The 25,088-nt window shown below is 37.7% G+C and overlaps 1 protein-coding gene across 1 annotated transcript in view; it reads left to right on the top strand.

Annotated features, from left to right (window-relative positions):
* The window catches only part of LOC130070657 (tetratricopeptide repeat protein 27-like), a gene marked incomplete at its 3' end in the record, with an annotated part of 99,554 nt that overhangs the window by 34,031 nt on the left and 40,435 nt on the right, over positions 1-25,088 (top strand). The window contains exons 6-9 of the mRNA XM_056235133.1: positions 8,264-8,428; positions 8,608-8,747; positions 10,112-10,224; positions 14,759-14,825. Of these exons, the coding sequence (XP_056091108.1) occupies positions 8,264-8,428; positions 8,608-8,747; positions 10,112-10,224; positions 14,759-14,825 (485 nt within the window). The remainder of the gene's footprint in view (positions 1-8,263; positions 8,429-8,607; positions 8,748-10,111; positions 10,225-14,758; positions 14,826-25,088) is intronic.

The raw sequence follows: 25,088 nt of genomic DNA, 5'->3' as shown, positions 1-25,088 counted from the left end.
TGTTTTGCCCTTCATGCATCCACACACGTGTGTGTGTGTATATATATACATATACATACCTACACGCACAGATTCTTTCAGCCTCCGGGCATCAATTTGCTGCAGCAATGGCTACATCTAAACAATCAACACATCTGCCTCTCAAACCCTCTGGACTGTTAAATTCATTGCTCAAACAGCTAGACTATATATTGCTTTGTCCTTAATCTATAGCTGGCTGAGCTGTGTGGAAGGTAATGTCTGAAATATCTGGTTTGCAATTGCTTTCTAACTTTAGCCAGCAAGGTCAGCTTATGGACTGGGCCAATGGGACTAGAGCCTAGCCCTTGCTACCAGGGGCATCAAGCAAAGAAAACCTAGATATAAATGACCTGGGATGTAAAATTGAAATGTTTGTGCTTGAATGCATGGGATTTTGTTGTTGCCACATGTGAAACAAACAAGTTGATATGTGTTCATGACTCCTCAGCATCACTACCTGCAGCTAGTCGTGGTTTGTTGTCTCTATTGCCATGTATAACATTTATGCAACTTTATATCTTGCAATTGCAAGTTTATGTCGTATTTGCTATCTAATTTCATTAGTACATCACTCACTGAGGGCCTTGCATGAAGATAATCCATCCTTGCTGACCAGATGGCATTATGGAGCTCCTAATGGCAGGAATTGATACTCCCACAAACAGAATCTGTTACTGAAAGATCTGTTGCAGCTGAAAGGCCAAACAAGCTTGAACTGAAACATGGTATTTATATTCCATCTAGAAAGTGCCTTGTACGTAGATGCAATGTGGGATCTTCACTGATGTCTGAAGACCTTTTTAAATGTAGGTTCTCAAAGCCAGTACGATGTGTGAATCCCCACCCCCCAATTTATTCAAACTTCAAATTGTTCAAATGTATTGTCTTGTGGGAAAACAGACTGCATCGCCGCGTGTTTTATTCAGTGTAAAGTAAAAAAAAAAGTAAAAAATGATGTTCTTCACAGTTCAATCTGAATAAAAGTACACTGTCTGATAGTGTGTTTACCCTAGCAGTCATTATCTACAGCACCCACAGGATATTGAGTACTTTTGTATTTCAAAAAGTTAAAATGATCAGAAAAGGAGAAACGATTTCTCAGAACAATAAGGTCGTATTTCACTTCAGAGCTCAGGCTTAACCACCTATTGAGATTTCAATAGGGTTTATGTTTCGAGCTAATTTGTCTGAGCAGTTTATTTATTTATCACTGACTTTGAAGTCAATGAAGCATTTTATTAGTTGGTAAATAATAAAGGTGAATAATTTTTAATCAGCGTTTACATTCAGTGAATTACATGGGTGACTGGATATTGGAGCAGGTCTTTCATCATTGTGGTTAGTAAATGTCAAGCTTGCACTGGGATTTCACTGGTCTACTGACGATTTAAACGCAGGTTTGTAGGTGACCGCTTTCATGAGGGTGTCTGTAGGGAACTGATTTGGTGGTGTTTTTTAATATTCAGTATCAACTAAAAATTGAGTTGCATGATGTGTTGATTTTATTTAGCCATGGACATCTTTGTTATAGAGTCTGCATATTGGTTAAATATTTTTTAAAAAGTCTTATGTATTTAGAGCGAACACATTATTTTAATAATTATAGTTAAATTATTACTTATTATTTAATGAATTGTACAGGTACTTGTTTAACAATGTGCAAATAATTGCACATTTGTATTTGATTTAATTTTATTTTTTATTAATTGCTGTAAAGAAACCTTAATAAAATTACATAATTTTATTTGTATTATTTATTTATAATTTATTATATATGGATGTAATCAGTTGAATTTATTTAACATTATTTAAAAAAGAATTCCGAGTGAAACTCCATCTAGAAATAAAATATCTTCTCTCTTATCATATCTGTACCCAATTAGTCACTGCTTTCGCTTTCTAGAATAAAACCTCAAAAACCGTTGATTTATTTATTTATTTATTTTTCTTCCTCTTAGCCCACAGGCAGAGATGCTTATTCTTTAATAACAGGCTTTCATAAAATTTGACGACATTTGAAGATGTGACATTGAAAAGTAGGCTGCATGTATGATTAATTCAAAATCAGGATTTCAGCTATTTTAGTCAGTATACTCGAGGCTCACTGTGATATTTTTAGGACTGCCTTTCTTGCTGCTTATTTTTTTGTTAACATGAGGTAATCGCTGTTTGTGTCTCATCTCCTTGTGTGAGCAGAACAAAGAGAAGCGCTCATTTCTTACCCTTCACAGTTCACAGATACATGTGCGTGACTTGCCCGTGAATGATTTGGAGCTCTGTTAGTATATGAGAGGAAAGGTGCTGCTTTTCACTCCGATCTTCACACAGATCACGCTGAAGGTCACTAAGTGTTCAAGCTGAGCTTTATGAAGGGTTTAGCGTTCACATTTTCATACATGCAGTATTGCTGAAAGTGAATATACAGCTGTGGACTGTGGGCTCAATTATCACCACTTTATTCATTCATTTAGTTAGGTTTCCTTTATCATTTTTACTCCCTTCTATTCTTCTTACTTTCTCCTTTTTTCCTTTGTTGTTATTTATTCCTCTTCATTTCTGCTTCATTTCTTCCTTTGTTTTCATTCTTCATCCTTTTTTCTTCCTTTCCTCTTTTCTTCATCCGTTCTTGATTCATTCTTCCTTCCCTCCCTCCCTCCCTTCCTTCCTTCCTTCCTTCCTTCCTTCCTTCCTTCCTTCCTTCCTTCCTTCCTTCCTTCCTTCCTCCTTCCTTCCTTCCTTCCTTCCTTCCCTCCCTCCCTCCCTCCCTCCTTCCTCCCTCCCACCCCTCCCTCCCTCCCTACTTCCTTCCTTCCCTCCCTCCCTCCCTCCCTCCTTCCTTCCCTCCCTCCCTCCTTCCTTCCCTCCCTCCCTCCCTCCCTCCCTCCTTCCTTCCTTCCTTCCTTCCTTCCTTCCTTCCTTCCTTCCTTCCTTCCTTCCTTCCTTCCTTCCTTCCTTCCTTCCTTCCTTCCTTCCTTCCTTCCTTCCTTCCTTCCTTCCTCCTTCCTTCCTTCCTTCCTTCCTTCCCTCCCTCCCTCCCTCCCTCCCTCCTTCCTCCCTCCCACCCCTCCCTCCCTCCCTACTTCCTTCCTTCCCTCCCTCCCTCCCTCCCTCCCTCCCTCCTTCCTTCCCTCCCTCCCTCCTTCCTTCCCTCCCTCCCTCCCTCCCTCCCTCCTTCCTTCCTTCCTTCCTTCCTTCCTTCCTTCCTTCCTTCCTTCCTTCCTTCCTTCCTTCCTTCCTTCCTTCCTTCCTTCCTTCCTTCCTTCCTTCCTTCCTTCCTTCCTTCCTTCCTTCCTTCCTTCCTTCCTTCCTTCCTTCCTTCCTTCCTTCCTTCCTTCCTTCCTTCCTTCCTTCCTTCCTTCCTTCCTTCCTTCCTTCCTTCCTTCCTTCCTTCCTTCCTTCCCCCTTCCCTTATATGTGGCAATTTACAGGGTTCGTACGGGTGCTTGAAATCCTTGAAAATGCTTGAATTTTGATGATGTGTTTGAAAAGTGCTTAAATTTTGGATAAAATGCTTGAAATTGTAACTGTTTGTTTTTGCACGAGCGCATGTATGAGCGCAAGTCCTGTAAGTTTAAACATCAAGCGCAAGAAGACTGGAACTTGCGCGCTGTTTTCTGTCAGCCTTACTAAGGCGTATTTTTGTCCCGCAAATTTGACCGGTGAGTGATGTAGATGAGTGACTGCTGCGCTTGTTTAACTGAGAGAACGAGCAGAGAGTGAAAGCCCCGGTCGCGCGCGCCGTCTTCAAACTGTCTTGCTCTCTCTCTCTCTCTCCCTCCCTCCCTTGCGCATATTAATGAATTGAGTTGACTGAATATCTTTGAGAATACACGATGCGATGGTAAAAAGTCTGAAGACCGAAGTTTTTTTTTTCCTGAACTACCATTGGTTGTGAATTGTGCTAAAATAACGTTGTCTTATCTTCTCTGAAAAGCTTTCCACACATTCAGATGACATAAACCACACTTTCAATAAACAAAAAAAAAAATCTATCTAGTGATGAAATGTTTCCTGTGTGAAACAAATCTTGTGCGATGTCCTAAACTGCCTGCATAATCACACAACGTGTGCCGTTGTCCATTAATGACACGTCCAATTCGTGCACTAATGACTCCTTTGAACCGATTCACTTTAATGAATGGTTAAAACAACTGATCTGTCCAACACTGAACTCAAGAGACATAAATCAGAAACACTTTACAATAATAAGGTTCCATTTATTAAAGTCTAGTTAACTACATTAGTTAACATTCTATTAAAGGAGTCATAACCTGTAATTTTCACTTTTCCACGAGAATCAATGTATGTTATGATTGCCTAACGATTATACATTGGCCGGGAAGCCGATATTCAAAAGTGAAGCGTTTGTTTACCCCAGGGTTCGTAAACCAGCCCACGTGCACGCGCACTCAAATACCAGATTTTAATTTCTCCCCCGACTTGACGTCAAGACGGGGCAGGATATACCATATATGGACACCGCAGACATATGCTGCAGGAAGCCCGCCCTGCCCCTCTCCCCCTCATATTCAGTCAAGAAAGATGCAGAAATGTAGTGCACACGTGAGTTGCTCTGTGGTTGACTGCCAGAATCAACATTCAAATGTGTTTTCTCTACCAAAAACGGACCAAACTACCAGGGACCAGTGGATGAAATTCATTTTTAATGACACTGTTCCAACAACCCTATCAACTGGCTCAACGTTAGGTGTCTGCGCTAAACATTTTACACAGGAATCATCACGTTACATGTCTGTAGATGAAAAATATTGAATGTCTAAAAAACCACAACGTGAAACAAGGCAAAAACAACACATGATAGCAAACGTTGATCTCTATAACCACTGTAAGCTGATAAAAAAAGTAGACTACATCTCCGTTAATGTAATCTACATTAAATAAAAGGTAAACTTATGTGGGAGAAAATAGCAACAAACGTTTTAGCTCGTTACTGATGTTAATGTATGTCTCAGTCAAAATGATTGTCTTTATCATTCAGAGACATGTTCATGTAGACGTCCTTCCATTGACTCTATATCTTCCGTTTCCAGCTCTGGTTCAGAGTCTGGCTCAAACAGATATGGTTGAATTCCGTAGGTCGCGGCCAGGTCGGGTTCATTAACAACTTGCGCCATGTCATTTTGGAATGATATGCTGAAGTTACCTGCGGTGTCAAGCCCCCTCCTTCCTGCCACCAATCAACGCGCCCCTCATTTGCATTATTAAAATGACCATCCACGACAGCCAAAATATCGCATCAGATCTCGCGAGACAATAATGCATTCAGAAATAAGGGTCAGAGGAGCTCTGTGTTTACTTTTTTTCCACTTTTCTTTTTTAGAAGGGCCTGAAAGACTATAATAGAGCGTGGGTATCCAAGGTAATACTAGGTTATGACTCCTTTAATATTAGTTTCTATGCGGATTTACTCCATGACAAAACCACCCCAGTCATTCTAGAATGATTCATTCTTTCCAAATAGAGCTATTCAAGTCATCTGGTGAAATTGTTTTTATATCGCAGAAAAATAAAATATCGCAATGTCATTTTTTTACCAATATCGTGCAGCCCTAATCCTCGCTATGTGTTTTCTATACAGAGATATCGACATCGGTAAATATCGGTATCGGCCATAACAGCAATATTAATATCGGTTATCGGTATCGGCCACAATTTTCACATCGGTGCATCACTTATATATATATATATATATTAATATAATATATTAATTAGGCTATTTATCAGGCAGGTGCCTGTCCACTGTCAGAGTCTTCTGGGTTAAAATTGAATTACAGGTTGTTGTTGCACTAGAATGTGTCCCAAAACCAAGGCCTGTAAAATATTTCTGTTCAAATCCTGTCTCTTCATATTTTCAGCCCTTGAAATTTCTTCAGCTTACAGCCTGAAAATCATATTATCTGGGAAGCAATATTTGGACATTAATATAATGAAAAGTATTATTCATAGGCATTATCTACTTAGTGATACATTTTGAAAAATAAAACTTGTGATTTGCTTAAATATCTGATCCTTCTGCTATTACGGAACACAATTTTGCCTGTTTATTTATTTTATTTCTGTTTTTATTTGACAGGGACAGCGCACAATTTAAAACATTTGCACCAGAGTTAGCTAACAGCTAATTTGCATCTGTTGTCCCTAGGCAGGTAGACAAAACATAACAAAAGACACAAAGCAACCACTAAACAACAAATGCACTACATCAATTTACAAATGACATTTTATCCATCAATTTAAAATTGATAAAAAAACAATTTGATAAATACACCAGATACAGAATATAGAAAATGCAATGCAACAATTAATGGCGACACTCTTGTGCTGATTTTAGATAAATTTTGAGGCTAGCTTTAAATACTGCAAAACTTCCTGAGTTTCTAATGTTGGTGGGTATTGAATTCCACTTCCCCACTACTTTAACGGAGTAGGCGGATTGACCAAAGGTTGACTTTCTAAAATCCGGCACCAAATCACCCCTAGTTGATGTTCTAGTTCTACCGGCTCTGCCACTGCCTGAAAAAACTATGCATCCTCTAAGAGGAGGGGGTGCAAGTTCATGAACAACTTTAAACATTAGACATGTGTCTGAATAAAATAAAAAAATTTCAAAATTGAGAAGATTATATTTTTTCAAAATATTACAATGATGATAATCCTTATGTTTTTTGTCTAATACTTTTAAAATTTGTTTGTAAAGTGAATACATGGGCTTGAGCGTAGTCACACCTGCCTGTGACCAGGTTGTTATGCAGTAAGACAAATGGGGAAAAATCATTGTGTGTACAAAAAGTTTTGCAGCAGACAGTGACAAATGATGTCTGATACTCTTAAAGTTGTTCAGATTAAATTTAACAGTCTTGATTACCTTACTAACTTGTTTTTTGAAAGTCAGATTTGCATCAATTATAATGCCCAAATATTTAACATGTGTCACGGATGTAATGACTTCATCGTCAATTAAAATATCAGGATTAACTGAATTATTGATCCTGGCTGTAAAATACATACAAACTGTTTTACTTAAATTAAGGGTCAAACATGAATTTGCCAGCCAATCCGATACCTTATTCATCGAGGCTGTCAGTTTGGCTGCAACGTATTCTTTAGATCTTGCATGGGTAAAAATCACAATGTCATCAGCATACATTTGGATGTTTACATCCGGACATGCTTGAGGGAGGTCATTTATATATATACTAAATAAAAGAGGTCCTAAAATAGACCCTTGAGGGACCCTTGAGGGACCCCTGAAATACAGTTAGCAAATGAGGAACACTTATCACCCACTCTTGTGCATTGTTTTCTGTTATTCAAATAAGATTCCATCCAGGTCATGGTATTAGCAGATAAATTAAATTTAGAAAGTTTCAAAAGTAAAACGTTATGATTAACGGTATCAAATGCCTTCTTAAAATCTAAAAACACAGCTCCGACGACACCGCCTTTATCAAGTTGACTTTTGATTTGTTCCACAAAAAAACAATTTGCTGTTTCTGTCGAGTGATGCTTTCGGAAGCCAAACTGCATCGGGTGCAAAGTAAATTCACCTTCATTTAGATGAGAGACTAGCTGGTCACAAACGACCCTTTCTGTAATTTTAGAAACTATTGGGAGTATACTAATGGGCCTATAGTTGGATTTGTTTGTTCTATCACCGGATTTTAAGATAGGGGTCACTACTGCAGCCTTCCAGGATGAGGGAAAATAGGATTGTGTTATTGACAAATTTATCAGGTAAGTTAAAGGCTTACATAGTATTAATTTGTAATTTTTTAAGAATTTTGCATCAAAATCAAAAACATCCTTAGACTTGGACCCTTTTAAACAATCGAGTGTTTTCATCACTGTATATTCCGAGACATTTTTGATTGTGAAAACAGGGAAATCAGTATTTGCCAATTCAAGTACTCTTGGTCTTATACCAAAATTCTTGACCAGACACTGTACTGAGTCTACAAAGAATGAATTAAAGATAGCATTATATATTTATATTTATAGCATTATCTCTTTTAATGTGATAAAAACACTAAATAATAATTTTGACTATGTATTGGTATGTAATTTACGGTGGTGTAAAGTGCTGGAAATAGCTTTAAAATGGACCTTGAAAGTGCTTGAATTTGATCTTGGAAAAGGTGTACGAACCCTGAATTTAGTAAATTGAATGTGTAAAAGTGTAGATGGTGCCTCTCATGACCTGGTCCTTCCTCTGTGTCTGTAGTGTGTACATGTGAGGAGCTGTTCACCAACACCACACACAGGAGCCTGGCCATTCAGTTCCACCTGGAGTGCAGTTATACCTGCCTGACCTACTACGAGTATCGCAGGGCCAAAGAACACTTGCACACAGCCCGCGATCTGTCAGGACTTGATGTTAACATGACAGGTAGGCAATATAACTAGAAGAAAAATGATGATTCTGTGCAGGTGATTGAAGGATGGATATATACGGAAGTAATTGGAAGATGGAATGAATGGTCGAAAAATATGGATTACCTAGCACTGCGAATGAGGAAAGAATTGATGGAATGCATGAATGATTAAATAAATGTTTGTCTCCCTCAGGTGCCCTAGGGAAGCGAACTCGTTTTCAGGAGAACTTCCTTGCTCAACTCATCTTAGATGTCAAACGGAAGGACAACTCGCCTGTTTTTAATTCTGATAGTCTCTCCCTCACACCAACACCTAAAGAACTCTTACCAAAGGTACATGGGAGTGTCTAAAATTAGCTTTTGTTATGAATTGTCATGACAATGGTGGTTAATTGACAAATCTACAGGCCATAAACTATTTAATTTGATTGAATTTTAATTTAATTTAAAAAAATATATATTTTATAATTGGCTCAGGTCATTGTCACCAGAGCATCATATGCATTATGGGTTTATGTAATTTGAGTTTTCTTTATTTGACAATTCATGTCATTTAAATTACTTTGATCACTGTACATGAGTGAGGGTCAGAATATTATAAAAATTTGACTTTTTATGTTGACGTTTCTACTAATATTCCACTAAAATTTGGTGAATAACTTCTATTAACTTTCAAAAGTCAATTTCCACTCTCCTTTGGCTCTTGTCTTGTGCTCATTTTGGCCCCATGGTATGTAAATACCTGACACAGTCCTTTTGGGGGCAATAATTGTGCATTACTTTTCCCATCCATCAGGGGGCGATGTTTATTTTACTTCTGACAGCAGACATGACATTGAGCTGCAGTGAAGGTCGTGAAAAGTATATTTTATGCAGATTTCCATCTGTCCCATTCTTTCCCGTCTTCCTCTCGCTCTCTCTCTCCTCTCACCCTGAGGCGGTGCTTTACTTTTATTGCACATTTTTGGACGGCAGTTGAGTTTTATCTACTGTTTGGCTGATCTGTGCAGTGGCAGTGTGGTGTCTGGTATTATCTGCTTTGGCTGCAAATATGACAAATTGAGGACAGACAAAGATTTTACGGAAATTTCCCGGACCTTATCTCTGTTTCCCCTTAGCTGGCCTCGTTTTAAAAGTCCAGTAAATCATTTTTTCCAAGATTGCTTGAGTTTTTGGATTAAATGTGATAAGATCAGTATTGCTTACAAACTCTGAGCTGATAGCACTCCACTAGGTCTTTGTTATCATTTGTCTCTGATGGCTTTTCAGGTAAAGTTTACTTGCGTGAGCGGTCTTCATTTCATGCGAATAGAATGTAAATGTCAACAAATTAGATTTTAAATGGGCTAAAGCAGAGGACCATGTTCATTTGCATATGCCCCGCCCCAGCTGATAAGTATCAATGCTGACTATGATTGATTTTTTTGATGCATGAACATCATTTGCTCATTTGAGGTAATATTTCAGGAAATAACTCTTCTAAAGGGATTATAAAGAGCTAAATGTTTGTTTAATGATTGCAATGTAAAATTCGACAGTAGAATGGGCTTTATAAATGCTGTTCTTAATACAATACAAAATATGTCATGTTGCCTCTCCTTTTTCGCTCATCTAAAGTGTGATCTGTGTTTTGTCATACCTCTATCATTTTTAAGGTCTTTTTAGGATCTGCTCTGATTCTCATCATGTGTTCATAGGATCATCAGCTGGGTGATGATACAGTCCTGAACCAGATTAACCTGGCGGAGCCGTCTGAACATGAACTCCCAGACCTCAGTGCTGAGGAACAGGCCCTTATACTGGCCACATGGTGAGTGTCTCAGTCGATTTGATGGTCCTGGTTGAATTGTGACACTGGTAACAGGATGGGCACTCTGAAGTGACAACAGTGATCGATCATGAAACGCAATAATCGCTTGAGTATCTTTCACTTAAAAAAAAAAAAAAAAATGCACTAATGACTATACACGGATACACAAAAGTGACCTCATTTCTGGATGTACCTTGCGGTCCAATTCACCAGGCTGCAATTTGTATCAATCTGGTTCAATCTTTCACTCTTGTGCTTCATCCGCGCTCAATATTTAGACCTTCCTCCTTTTAAGAGATGGTAGACTGTCCTCAACACAATGATCAAAGTTTTCAGACTCTTTAGTTTTTTTATAAATGTATAATACATTTATTTATAATTTAATTTATTTATTTTAAATAATTGTATTTTTTGTATTAAATTATGGCTTTTTATATTTTCAACTTTTAGTGTGTAATGTTCCTGTTTGAGCATGAAAAAGGGCTGTGAAGCATAAAGTCTACTCAAAAGGGAGTTATTGTCTATATCAGTAAGCACTGTTTCTGAACTCCATTAAAAACGCCTCAATTAGTCTTGTATTCTTCCGGGAACGTACACGTCACAATATTCATAATTTAAATAATTTCTGCTTAATTGATATGCAAAAAAGGGGCAAGGCCTGCTTGAGTTGTGTTAATAGTATGTTGAAACTCGCTGTTATGGTGAGGGGCGTGGCATTTCTAAAACTCGTTCAATGCGGTTGACCAATCATAACACACTGGTCCAGCTGACCAATCAGAGGACATTGCGCTTTTCACATGGAGGGGCTTCATAGAGACAGAAACTAAAAAGAGCATTACTGACAGACTGGGAAGAGAGGTGCTGCAACAATATAAAATGTGTGAAGAATAATGTGTTTTTTGAACATTCAAGCATGAGAACCTGTTCTAGTAGACTCCAAAAACAAAATCAAAACTTTAAAGAAAGGGCATAATAGGTCTCCTTTAAAATAAATAAATAAAATGTGTTACTATTTTACTATGTTAACTTTTATCTGAAAACATTGTTTTGAATCACCATTCCTTCAGTTTTATAAAAATGTATTTATTTGATTGAATACACAGTGAAGGTACCTGTGAAGGTAAAAGTTTCACTTTTATGGAAGTTTTAAGTCTTGCAGAGGAAATACACATACTGCCACTGTCAACAGTTAAATTAATCACACATACCACTTTTGCTAGACGGATGTGTATGTTTCTTGGTTTCTGACACTTTATTATAGACCGTTTTAAGAGTCTACCTTGTGCATGTGATATTGAACATACTTCTGAAAGTCAGGCTGTCAAAGCCCAAGCCAAAACGCTTTACGAGATTGCTTAAACAGGTCCTCTGGCTGAAATGTGCTTATATTCATACAGACAAAAATCCAAGGAATATGTGTCTTCTGTCTCCTTATCCTTGAGATAAGTTTTATAAGCTGTAGTATTTTAGTTCCAGTCGGCATTTAATCATTGGGATGTTCGGGATGTGTAAATCATTGTTATTTAGGCATGATTTATCAGGCCTCTGTTTTGCAGAATATTGTATGTTTTTTTTTTTTTTTTTTTTGTGGCCAAGTGTGCATTGAGAGTGGTCATCCACCCCCATCTTAGCCCTGGGAGGTGGTGCGGGGTTCTCCTACACTGCTCTCTAATTAGCGTTGTACCAGCCTGTGCATCCTGTTCGTTGTAGAAAGGTCGTCATCTTGCCCGACTGGCTGCTAGGAGACAAATTGCAGGCGTGGAATAATTAGCAGGGCGTAATTATGCAGGCCAGGGACCTTAATTGGGCTGCATGATAGTTGAAGGTGAAATATGGGCCGTCAGTGGTGCAGTCAAGCATAACCGCACGTACGGTTTAACGGTGTTCTGTTGGAATGCGAACAGCCTGCTGTACATTTATTATCCTCTGTTAACGTAAAGAACTGTGATGCAAATGAGAGAGTCAGACGGTTGCAGCTTGAGGAAAGTAGCTGAAGTTACCTAGAATATTGTGCTACGTTATAATAATGGGGTTAAATAATTGAACTGCTGAGTTATGTTTGAGATGTGCAACCTCATATTTGATACTTTTGACTTTTGTGACATCTTTGTTTTAATTCCTCTAATGAAATACACAGAGTGAAAATGCATACATGGTTCACAAAATGCATGGGTCTCCCCCCCCCCCCCCCCCCAAATCCAAGGGAAAAAAGGAGATATTTCACAAAGAAAATTAAGCCTGTGTTTAAGACCTATTTTTGTATTGTAACTTTACTTTCATGATAATTAAAGGTATAGTTCACCCAAAAATGAAAATTATCCCATGATTTACTCACTCTCAAGCTGTCCTAGGTGTATATGACTTTCTTCTTTTAGACGAACATATAAACGTATAGATATGTCGAACATATAGATGACATATTAAGAAATACCATTGCTCTTCCAAGCTTTATAATGGTAGTGAATGGCAGTCCTGATTTTGAAGTAAAAAAAAGTACATCCATTCATCATAAAAGTAATCCATATGACTCCAGGGGCTTAATAAAGGCGATGGGTTGGTTTTTGTAAGAAAAATATCCATATTTAAAACTTTCTAAACTAAAATTACTAGCTTCCGGTAGACGGCCTGCGCAAGTCGACTTACGCCAAAAGAGTAACCCCTGACGCGATGTATGACGTAGGATGTAGGAGTAGCGGAAGCTTTGACGCCTCCTGCGGTTCAAACAAATAGGACTGGGCAACAAACTCAAGCTCCTCTTCTTATATTGAAATCCTCAGACATCCTTTTTTTTAAATCCTCATTTTAGACTTCTAATTCGTGACCGGTGTTTTGTTTTGCTCTATCCTCTGCGCTTCCGCGTTCATCAATACGTCATTCGTCAGTTCCATTAAATAAGGAAATATCCATTAAATATGTATATTTTTCTTACACGAATGCATCACTTTGCTTCAGAAGGCCTTTATTAACCCACCAGAGCCTTGTGGAGTACCTTTATGATGGATGGATGCACTTTTTTTGGGCTTCAAAGTCTCATCGCCCATTCACTGCCATTATAAAGCTTGGAAGAGCCAGGACATTTTTATTAACTCTGATTGTATTGGTCTGAAAGAAGAAAGTCTATACACCTAGAGGCTTGAGGGTGAGTAAAGTGACTATCCCTTTAAGCATGTTCCCCATAATTTATCTTTACGTTTTATCTCCTTACTGTAATATAAGCACAAAAAAAGCAATGGATGTGTATATTCAAGATAATTTTTTAAACTAAAATTTAGCACAGCACATACTGGAGTACCATTTATGTACAGTCATTTTACAATTTTACTGTACTAATCTATAACTTCATATCAAATTCAATTTATGATAATTTAAATATCAATTTATTTGACAATTTTAAGGTTATTTATTTTTCATTCCTGATTAAACAAATGCTTTTATTAGACTACTAATATTACTGGAGTCTAATATAAATGAGATGGTCTTACATAGATTGTACTTGTTTTTTTTTATTAAATTCTTATTGTAAAACTTTTTTTTTAAATAACAAATTACTGAAAGAAACAGATAAAAAAAAAAAAAAAATTTGCTTTACAATTTTTAGTCTTTTGATTGTGGATTCATGATAGCCTGGTTTTACAAAAAAAGCCGTGCACACAGCCAAGCGAAATGGGGTCTTGCCACTCTTGCGCACCGAACGCGACATTTTTGCCGCGCACACCTTTGCGCTCGTGCAGACGCGTCGAGTATAAACAAGGCTTTACTCCGTGTCAGCACGCGCTCTGATCGGTAAAGGGGCAGAGATTTCAGACCTCCGTTTATTAAGGAGATCTCCAAGATTTCTCTTCTTGGGAGGGGGGGTGCACAGACCTCTCCCGAATCATCTCCAGCAGTAGCAGCCTCCGAAGCACCACTAACTCCGCCTCCGTTTCCCTCGTAAGCTGATATTAGTATTTAAACATTCTCTATGATAAATGTTTGTGAAATTTTTTTTTAATAACATGGTTTTGGCAGTTATAGAGTTCTAATGACGGTGTTCAACTAGAGCCGTCACACCCCTAGTTCCACGGCGGCATCCATCTTTGTAAATGTACAAAATCTGCTTCACCGTCGCTGCGCTGTCGTCATCGTGTAAAGCCCGCCCCAACGTTTCTGATTGGTGCGCGCGATTTCGACGGATTAGAAATGGGCTTGAATGAGCTCTTTGCCAGACTAACTTGCAGAGCAAATCTAAATTTGCCGGAAGTTGTCTGGGTTTTCCCAGGCTAGATTCATGAGATACCCACACTAAAATCAGCAGCAATGTTAATATGGTAACATATTTTTGTTGAGGTTATGGCAAGATATGATTATCCACCAAGTACCTCACAACTAGAAAGGCACTCACTGGTCGTATAGTAATATTCATGCATTGAAATCCACATTTCTCTCTCACCGTTCTCAAATGCCTGAAAGCTGAAGGAATAAAGGATGTGAACTATAAGAAACTTAGGCTTATTTTATATGCAGATTTGAACTATTGTGTTTTTTTGCTTTGCAGCATAGACTTTCAGAAGAATAATCCTGTTCACAAGCTAAATGATGAGGAGCTCCTGGCTTTCACAACGGTAAGACGCACTGTTTATTTCTTTTTCTCACAGCCATGGTACAGTTGACACATCTCAGACACATGTCAGTACACGTTGTATTTTCAGTCTGACAGACTGTAAACAGGTTTCTCTCATTTTGTCACAGTTTAGCATCTACAAATGCAAATGGATGAAATGGTCTTATGGTTGCTTCTGTTACTCTGCTCAGAACAGTAAAAAAAGAAATGAGGGGCCGTGCTCTGGTAAAATCTTCCACGTACAGTTCTGGTTGTAAAGTTACATACCCCTTGCACAATCTCTCTTTTTTTCAATTTAGAACTAGACAGACTTTTTGACAAATATTTACATATAAATTTACATTCAAATTTTAGTTAAGTTCACAAAAATAAATGGATTTATACTTGTATTTTAAAAATACATTTACATTCGGTTACATTTTTTTTACATACTCTTTCTAAGCTTAATCTTGCAATAATGTTTTATGTGGCATTTTTCATATTGCATAAAGATAGATTTCCAAAATGCATTACTAGCTTAGGAGCCATTCACACAGAACGCATTTTTGCTTTGAAAAACATGAGACGCGGGCAGTGGAATGGGGGAAATGTTTGTTCAGCAAAAATGAAGAATGCTGTGTCATGCACGAGACGCTGCAAAAAACGTGAGATGTGAGCGCAACGGTTAAAGGCTTCCATCTAGTGCATTTTTACATTTTAAAAACAATGTAAACGTAGCGCAGTGGAATTAAAAAACGCGTTCTGTGTGAACGGCTCCTTCTAGTGGATCATTTTTGTGAAAAATTTGCCAAATTTGTTAGAAAATGTGCATAAACTCTGCTTGAAAGTGATGTTTTTTTTTTTTCTCTGATATTTTATTTATTTAGCATAAATTAAATTAGCAACTTGGGTGGAAACAGCTAATGACAGTTTGTGGCCTTTTGCAATACTGGTGTGTATGAGTATTTGGTTTGCTGCCTGCTGTTAAAAATCCTCTAAGTTCTGTAATTTCTTTGATTTTCCCCAACATGCATTGCGAATTTGTATTTTTCTCCACTTTTGTAAAGTTTGATCAATCTGGACATTTATGGGCTCATGCACAACAAAGCCCAAAAGTCATTAATTCATGAGGAGACAACACACAATATTAAGAACCAAGAGTATTAAATGCAGTATAGTTTGTCAATTTAAGCTATTATTATTTTTTTAGAACATATTCAAATATATGCAACTCTTTCTAGGCAAAATAAAACAATTTACTTATATATTTTTTTAACGCTAATCTTAACCTACAGGGGTATGTAAACGTCTGAGCTCAGCTGTACAAGTCTCTTTCTGACATCTGTGTGCTGTTGAGGATTTGACTTCCAGACTTTGTCAGAAAGAGGGAGATTTATTATTTTGACATCTTTATATTTTCAAGTGTAGCTGTTTTTGACAGCCTGGGTGAGAATGATGGACAGATTGAAAACTGCCCATTTCCTTTCAGCTCATTCACTCAAAACTCACGTTACAGGAAAGTGAAAAGCAATTGGTATGAGGAGAGCAAAACTCACTGAGCTAATGAAGACACTTCTCTGCCGGCAGGCCATATTGTCTTCCCGATAATCTTTAAGCCTCTTCCTGGTAATTTAATTAGTTCAATGTTTCAGCCACACACAAACAATTTGGGAAGGTACCCCGAGAGTGCTACTTTTAATCTGTTGCGAGCTTCCCACCATTAAGATGTGAAAACAACGATGTGGCTATTCTTTTTAGCAAACACCCTCAACTAAAGCATCACATACTACATGTTCTGCTTAATCGCTATGTACCGGTAAATTAAATAATGCCCTACGGCAGAGACGCGTTTGTAAAAGCAGCCAAGTGCTCAATGCGACACTGTCTACATCTGCTGTGAACATCATTTTTAACCACCAGCAATTTAGCATACAAAGAGTTTTTAAATCAGCAACCTGTGCCCACCAACAGCCTCAATTATTTATAGTCTGTTATTGCTGAGGACAGTTGTGTGTGTGATTTATATCCATTTACAAATGTCTTTGACAGCAAAATCAATCACTTTAGAATCACATGTGTGTCTTGCGCTATTGTGGGGGTGCCATGTTAAAGTGGTTGGGCACAGATGATGATAACAGATGATGATAACACCCCTTACTATAGGGGTGAGTGAGGTAAGCTACTACAGTATGTTTTACTTAAGTTGACCACTAGGCATGGAGTAGTAAGAGGAGGTAAAACTAATATTCTTAGTTATTTAAGCATGTCTGCAGTCAGCTATAGAGTTTTAGAAACATGTCTTGTCAGGAAAAAAAATTGTGGGCAAGTTGTGCCATGCCAAGGGGTGAGTTCAGTCAGTGCAGAAAATGTGAACAATTATATTTCAAGTAAAAAATATGAACAGAAATGAGAGAAATTGTTTACTAATGCCTGTTCCTTGTCCCGTCATATTTGCTGAACATTTTCTCATTTTTTTAACTGGCCAGGAAAATGACACATTTTCAGACTTTGAATGTAGTGATTTATTTTTATGCTTTGGTAGTATTTCCTGTATTTTGTAAGCAAAGCGTACTCTGCCAATGCTTATATAAACACTGTATAAATTAGTTTATAAAAGCATTTATATAAATATTTTCTTACATATATTTGTATATATTTTATATGCTTTTATATGTGCGTTTCAGCATTTATAGAAATATTGATATTAAAAAATAAATCAAACATATAAAATGAATCTAAGATAAATTCATACTTTTCCAATTAATGTTGGATGATTTTATTTATTTATTTTACTATTTTTCTATTATTACTGTTTTTTTTTTTTTTTTTGTATATTCATCTATTATATAAGATGATGTGTGCGCTTGTATGCGACGGTACTGAATGATTAACATATTCGCGTACTGAGATTTACTTTGTTTGCTAAGGTACTTAAAAAAAAAGACCAATGTATTTTTGTTGTATATGTTTACATTGCCATGAATCTATAATCGATCTATCATCTACACGATCTATAAACCATTGTATTGTCTTTCTGTCTTCTCCTGCTGTATTTACACACAAATAATCTGAATCTGCGCTTGTATAACTGTCAAATGCTGTTTATTTAACAGTTATTTTAACATTTTCAAGGGTGATGTTTCAGCTTGTCCTCCTCTTACGTTGTTTTCTTCTGGTCTAATTTATACTTGGGTTACTGCCCTACCCGTCTTCCCAGACTCCGAATCTATTTGCATTCATTAGAAGTTGCCTTTCTCTGGCTCTCGGAGGACCTCGGCTGCTCCGCCTCGCCTCACTGTTTAAAGCTTGATATCTTTATTTGTATGAGCAATGAAGTGAGTCCTCCGATCTTATGCGTTCGGCTGTGTGCACTTCTCTCTTAAACACTCCCACGTATTTGGAATGAGGTCAGTTCTTTTCAAGTGCTTTTGTGTTATGGCCAATTGCAATTTTCCCAAAAGTATTAAGTGACTTTCCTAGACAACTTTAACCTTGAGAGGACATGTTTCTTTATGTTGACAAATACACACACCTGTTCTCATAGCCGCTGAGATGTTGGTGGTCTCTCCTTGAAGTTAAATCCTCCTAATCAACACCTTTTAAGATCACAGGGTGTTCAGGAACCCAATTAGGTGTGGTACTGTGAAATATGGGTCTCCATCTTTGGAAGGTTTGACTGTCTGAAAACTTTAGCAAACAATTCAAAGCCAATTCGAATGTGTCAACACCCACCCCAAAGACGTCACCGTAAGTCATCAGATATGCCAATCTCAGGTTTGCTTAAAGGTACGAGGTTCTGACCGACAGGACGAAGCAGTGTGATGGATTGGAAATGAGAAGGAAAAAGGAAACAAGAAGGAAAAATGTGTCTCCAGAGTCTGACCCAGAGGTTTGCATCATATTCGGCAAAAGCTGTTAGAGTCAGGTCCCTCTGGAAAAATAATCTACACTTTGAGCGAAGAGTTCAAACAGCAGTTTCCTGTGCCTGATGGAGCTCTGCTTTCTGCATGAACTCTAGAGTCCATATTTTAAGCAGCTTGGAAACCAAATTAATGGGGTACAATAGGTCTATGAGTCAGTTTGGGATGAGGACATCCTCTGCTTCTGGACATAATTCAATACAAATCACTGTAGTTGATGAATTAGTACTCATAAACACTAGAATGAGATGAAATGATGATTATTTGGGTGGTTTTTCAGTATGGTTGGGAAAATTGAATCATTTCAACACCGAATGCAATACAAAAGGAAACTCTAAAAGAAAATTCCCTGTTTTTTTTTCTCTGTAGTTGTTTAATTGGGTGATTTTAGTTTTGATGGAATAAAAGAAGCCGTCTTCTGATTAGGTTATGGTTCATTTCAAAAGTTAAAAGTAGTAAGATTTTTAGAGCTGTAATAACCATGTTCATCAGTAGTCTGGTGTGTGCCAACTGCCAAATTAAACTCCCTGAATATAATTTCTAGATGTTGCGATGAGCTTCGTTTTTAAATGCTTTAGCTATACAGCGTTTCCTTTTTAACCTGCCTTATAGTACTGGCGCTATCCAAGAATAACTAGCGAGATTGAGCGTAACGAGGGGTGGGGACTATCATTTATATGTCAAGATTATTTATTTTCTTCATCCTCAAAATGAAGTCTTTTCAGGGAAGCCAGGGAAGGGGACGTGTTCGTGGCTGAGTTAGCATTTCTTTAGGAACAGCAGGGAATACTTTCATAGCCCAGCCGTTTAACACTGCAAACACTCTTTCCACTCATTTAATCATTTTGTGAAGGGTGGGAGGATGATAAAAATGTGTGCTGTCAAAAATACATTGACGTACACGCCCTCAAAGGATGAGGATTTGTTGTTTGTGTTCACAGTTATGTGTGTGTATATGAGAGCTCATTGTCATAACTCATTGCAGAAATGTCCCTTCGCCAATGGCTGACTTTTGGTGGTGAGATCCTCTGGTTTTAATGATCAAGAGTCATTGATTGACCTCAAATACTGTTGCACATACAGCTGATAATGTTTGTATTGAATGAAAAATTCTCATCATTCACACGTGAAGTGATAAATCATTTAGAACTTATTGCACATTACTAGGATCTTTTAGGCATCAATAAGTATTTGCTGCATCGTACACATCCCATATCCCATACACCAATGTTTATATGCTTCAAGAAATCAATCCGATGCATATTAAGCCCGGTGCTGGATTACACTATTAATTGGCAAATCTGATTTGAAAACCCCTTTTTAGTTGACAGTATGTCCAGAGAAACCTTAAATGATGAGTTTGTTGAGATCAATAAAGCTTTTTTGTTTAAGTTTCAATTTCTGCCATTTTTAAAAGGAGTTTGCTCCAGACTGCTGTCTTATTTCTCTTCTTGATCCTTCCCTAAACCGCTGGTCTTGGCCGTGGGAAGAGTAACATCATTCGCATCAAAATCCCCCCTCGTAAGTGCCAAACCCGCTTCAGTTTCAAAGAACTCCTCATCTGAGATGAATCATAGAGGTTTTGAGGCTGTTCTGGTCTGATCTCTTTGGTTTGTGATGTCATGGGTGGTAGCATCTACTAGTTGCTGTCAAAACCGAGCCCAGCAGTTTGCAAACCCACCTGGGCAGTTTGTACTTCCTCTAGCTGTCAGCACTTTCCCGCTCTTTTGGCCACCAGACCACATGAGGTCACCTCTAGGGTGTGGCATTTCAGCTTGTGTAAGTGGTTTCGTTTCCGATGATCATTGAACCCCCATCAGGGATCTCAATCCCTCCTACACTAGGTCAACGTAGTGATGGCATTATGTATGTAATGTGAGCTTGTGTTTGTTTGGTTGGATTGGGTCGTTTCCTCTCTGTGTTACCCATGAGGCCGATACTTGTGTTGATCTCACCGATGATCTCTGGCCAAGGGCAGTGCACTGTTGGCTGGACTGTGTGCCTAAATCCAGTGCAGCCGAGTGTGAACGCATTGGCTCTTCCAGGGCAGTGTCCTGACAGATCTAAGGTGAACACCTGCAGTTTGACTCATAAATCTTTTGTTCACAGAGATGGGCGTCTCCATAGGGCAATGCCATGTCTGCAAATCTTGAGAATATTTCAGTCAACAGTGGATAATTTGAGCCTGGACATGGGATGGGCTGCTTGCTGTTCATGATGTCATTTTGTGTGGGTGTTTCTTAAACTTTGGGCACTTTTATGTCCCAAGGGTTGATTTTTTTATTACAAGCAACAGATTCAACTTTTCTTTTTTGTCATAGGAAGACCACATTAACTTTTTACCATGCCTTCATTCAGTTTTGGCTACTATTCAAATTACTTTTAAATATAGATTTTGTTTTAGTCTTGTCTTAGACCTAGAATGTCAGTTTTAACCTGAAATCTGTCACATAAATATGAATTATAGTCATTTCAATATGTGTGATCATGAATTCTATAAATTAATTTGTCATTCCTACCACACTGAGTTGTAATAAATTCTGTTTTAAAGTTAGTGTACTTGTTTGCCAAGGAGTAATGTCATAGAAAAGCTTGAGATTAAATATTACACGTAACATGTGAAGAAAACAGAGAAATCGGTTTTTGAGATGTGGTGGAAAAAATTACACTGGTGGGAAAAAAAAACTAAAAAAAAAAGAAGAAATCTCCTGTGATGTACACTACCATTAAAAAAAAAAAGAAAAAAGTTTGAAATACTTTTTCCAGCAAGGATACGTTAAATTGATCAAGAGTAAAGACTTATAAGATTTATAATGTTGTTAAATGTTTCTATTTCAAACGAATGCTGTTCCTTAACTTTCTATTTATCAACAAATCCTGAAAACTGTATAATGGTTTCTACATATTTCTAAAATATTAAGCAGCTCAACTGTTTTCAGCATTGATAACAATTGAACTTTGAAAACATTGAAATGTTTCTTGAGCACCACATCAGCATATTAGAATGATTTCATGTGACACTGAAGACTAGAGAAATGGCTGCTGAAATTTTGTTTTAGGGATGTTTATTTCCTGAAAGTTTACAGGGTTAAAAGTGACAATAGTTGTAGAAACACCCTTCTACAGATTTGAGTTGGAATCCCCACCCCACCCCCTCTTTCCCAATTCTTGCTGAAGGTTCCTTCTCGCCAGTTCTGTCAGAACGAGAGAGCATCTGTTTTTTTTTTTTTTTTTTTACCAACAGTGTTCAGAGAGCATGTTGGTGTCAGCTTGGTGCTTTGTAAAACACGCAAAACAAGCACAGTTGATATATGTGGAACAGAAGCAGATTTAAAACATTCATGTGTGACTTTCAGTTGTAGTGGGCTGTATATTTGTGTAACACTCTAAATGCAGTTAGTGTGGTTTGAATGAGAAAATTAGTTGGATTAATATAAAAGAGTTGGATTAATATAAAAATAAAAAAACACATTGTTTTCCCTCCTGTCTCTGTGCAGTGAGTTTATTTATGAGAAAACAGTGTGAAGTTTAATTCCCCCTCCATTCTCTTTGGTGATTCATGTTACATGTAACCACAGCCCAAATTTTCTGGTCATTTTCCCTAAACTGCAGTCCATGTGATCTGGGCTTGTCCTTGTGTCTTCCTGAAGGTCAAAAGACCAGCTATGACGATACAGGCAGAGAACAAACAAGCCCTTTCCTTCCACTTTAGAGATTTACTTCATCTTCATGACTGATTGATTGCACCCGATGCTCAGTTTGATTCAACACCTGTGTTCTCACAGCCACTGGTTTTCTCTTACGCATCATAAAAGATGTAGCGGTCAGAAATGTTATTGGCAAATAACCTCAATGAACTATCTTCTGCTGATCTGCAGTCTGCTGTTGCTGGTCTCCACTGGCTGGTTGTGTGTGCAGGCATCTTTCCAGTCTACATGTGGATCCAGGAGTCTGCAGGCTGGTTAGATGGTTGTCACGTGCCCAGCAAAAATCACAGTTTTTTTGTCTGCTTTTTATCTTTAAGAATTTGCTGCACGCATTGAATGTCTACACATATTGAATCATTTAGTGATGTATTGCATGAAGTACATGTACATTTATGCATTTGGCAAGTGATATTATCCAAAGCGAGTCGCGACTTGTATGTATACATTTGATCAGTTTGGATGTTGTTGCCATGCTCTACTGTTTGTGCTACAGAAATGCAGGTATTTTTAGTTCATGCTTTGGTTTTGTCCAGTACTTTTTCTTTTAGGGGTGGGTGGTATGACAAATGTTTTTGTTTTGTTTTATTCCAGTAGCAATACACATCACTATCTATATATATATATGTATTTATTTATTTATTTTTTTCTGCAAATTCAACCAAAAAAAGTTTGAGGTTACATGATTCTAAATTTTTTTTTGATAATCTGCTCCCTTTTACATTTACAATAGATTCAAATACAAATGCACCTTGTGACATTGAAGAACTATCAAAGATGCCTTTGTTGCAAGTCATGCTAAAATTAAATTTTATTCATGCTCAGTCTCAGCACTGATCTGACATTGATTTGTTTGGTAATGAATCCCAGAGAAATTACTTTCGCTGCTCGGATCTTGTGGGGTGTGTCATCTGTAATATGTCACCTGACAAGCAATTTCAAATACTTGTAATGCTGAATCCATCCAGAAGATCATAAATGTCAAAAAAAAAAAAAATACAAAGTGCAGAGCATCTGTCTGGTCCCTCATAAATTTACGACACCCTTACCAGCAAAGAAATGAATGAACAGGTTGTCGTTTTTGGGGGGGATGTTTGCTTGTGGGCTAAATTGTAATTTGAGGTTTACCATGAAGATAGCTTTGCTGCTGACATAGTGTTAAATATATATATATATATATATATATATATATATATATATATATATATATATATATATACAAATATATATATTTTTTAAATATAATAAAAAGTAAATGATCGAAAGTGTTGTTACCGGACTGAACCAGATCGAACACAACTGTTACCTGCCATTTTCAGTTTCTGTTTATAGGATGATAAAATATTATTTGGACCAAAGGTCTGGCTCTCATTTTGTTGATCATTTGGGATCTTCATGTGGCTTTTCATTCACTGAAGGGTTTATGTGTCTGAAGCACCTGCCGTAATCGGAATGATATCATGGCGGCGCAGACGTGCACTGGCTCAAGTAGTCTTATTGGCTTCAGGATGGTTTCCAGGAAGGACTGGCTAGTTCAGGCTGAACTTGAGCTCTCAAATCTGTTTGGAAAGTGGAACCGTTCTGATTGAAAGCGGGTCGGCCGCTGGGGTTAATTTATAGCCGCGGCGTTTATGTGACTGTCTAACCATAAATCTTTTAGTTCCACAAGAGCTTAATGACTTTACCAGAGGCCTTGCTTTTCATGTATATCTCTAAATAAATACATGTTGAATTAGGTCTTAGCAAAACTTTATTACAAGATTAAGTCATCGTCTGTTAAGAAATTATTTTTGTTCAGTTTGAACTCTTACTGTTGAGTTTTCCATTAGGAGCTACAGGACTTCTCTCCAAATAAGATAAAGCACAGAAGGAAGAAAAGGAGTGTACCTTTCATCCAATAGAGAAGGACATCGTCCCTCCCGTATACCTGAGCTGTTCTCTCCAAGACCTCTTTTCCAACACTGTTCTGTCGCTCAGGGGTACATTTCGGACTAAAGACCATCCTATTGCCAACACTGAGCTTGTGTACATATAGATCACGCTGTGTCTGGGATTTCAGTCTTTCTGAATTAGCTGTTGTTCACTGTTAGGGACACTTGCCATATCCAAACACCTCGAGGTGCTTGAGTCATAGCAAAGATGGTGCACCTTCAAAGCCGATTATTCATGCTTTCATTGCCAGCTTAAGGACATGGACATTGGATTGGACCGTAACCTCACAGGTTGTCTGCTATCCACCTTTAGTTTTCGTCATGCGTCTTTATTGTCAACATTGTTAACCAGAACAAATTTTAAAACTGAGGATTTTATGGTAGATTATCCAGCCACTGACAGAAGCATGCTTTGAATGTTAGAGTAAACTGCATTTAGGACAAAAAGGAGCACATGTCTTACAAATGAGCTAAAGCCATTGTGACATGACAGATTCATTCAGACGCAAGAGGACTTCAGGTTAACTTCCTTGAAAAGCTTTAAAAATCGTATAAGTCCTTAGCCTTTTGAATGAATGATGCTGTGCCAGTCAAAATTCAGAACTGAAGAATTGGCTCCTTTTCTGTTTTGAGAGTATTAATTTGAATCAAATTGGCTGCAACACACAGGAATTTGAATTGGAATTAATGGTAATGTTATTTGCTTGATTAGTTACAAAAATTAAACATG

This window comes from Rhinichthys klamathensis, unplaced genomic scaffold (genome assembly GCF_029890125.1).
Source record: "Rhinichthys klamathensis goyatoka isolate OS25496 unplaced genomic scaffold, OSU_Roscu_1.1 h1tg000412l_1, whole genome shotgun sequence".
In the NCBI taxonomy this organism is placed as follows: Eukaryota; Metazoa; Chordata; class Actinopteri; order Cypriniformes; family Leuciscidae; genus Rhinichthys; species Rhinichthys klamathensis.
The sequence above is the reverse complement of the archived record's forward strand: the minus strand, read 5'-3'. Positions and strand labels throughout refer to the sequence as shown.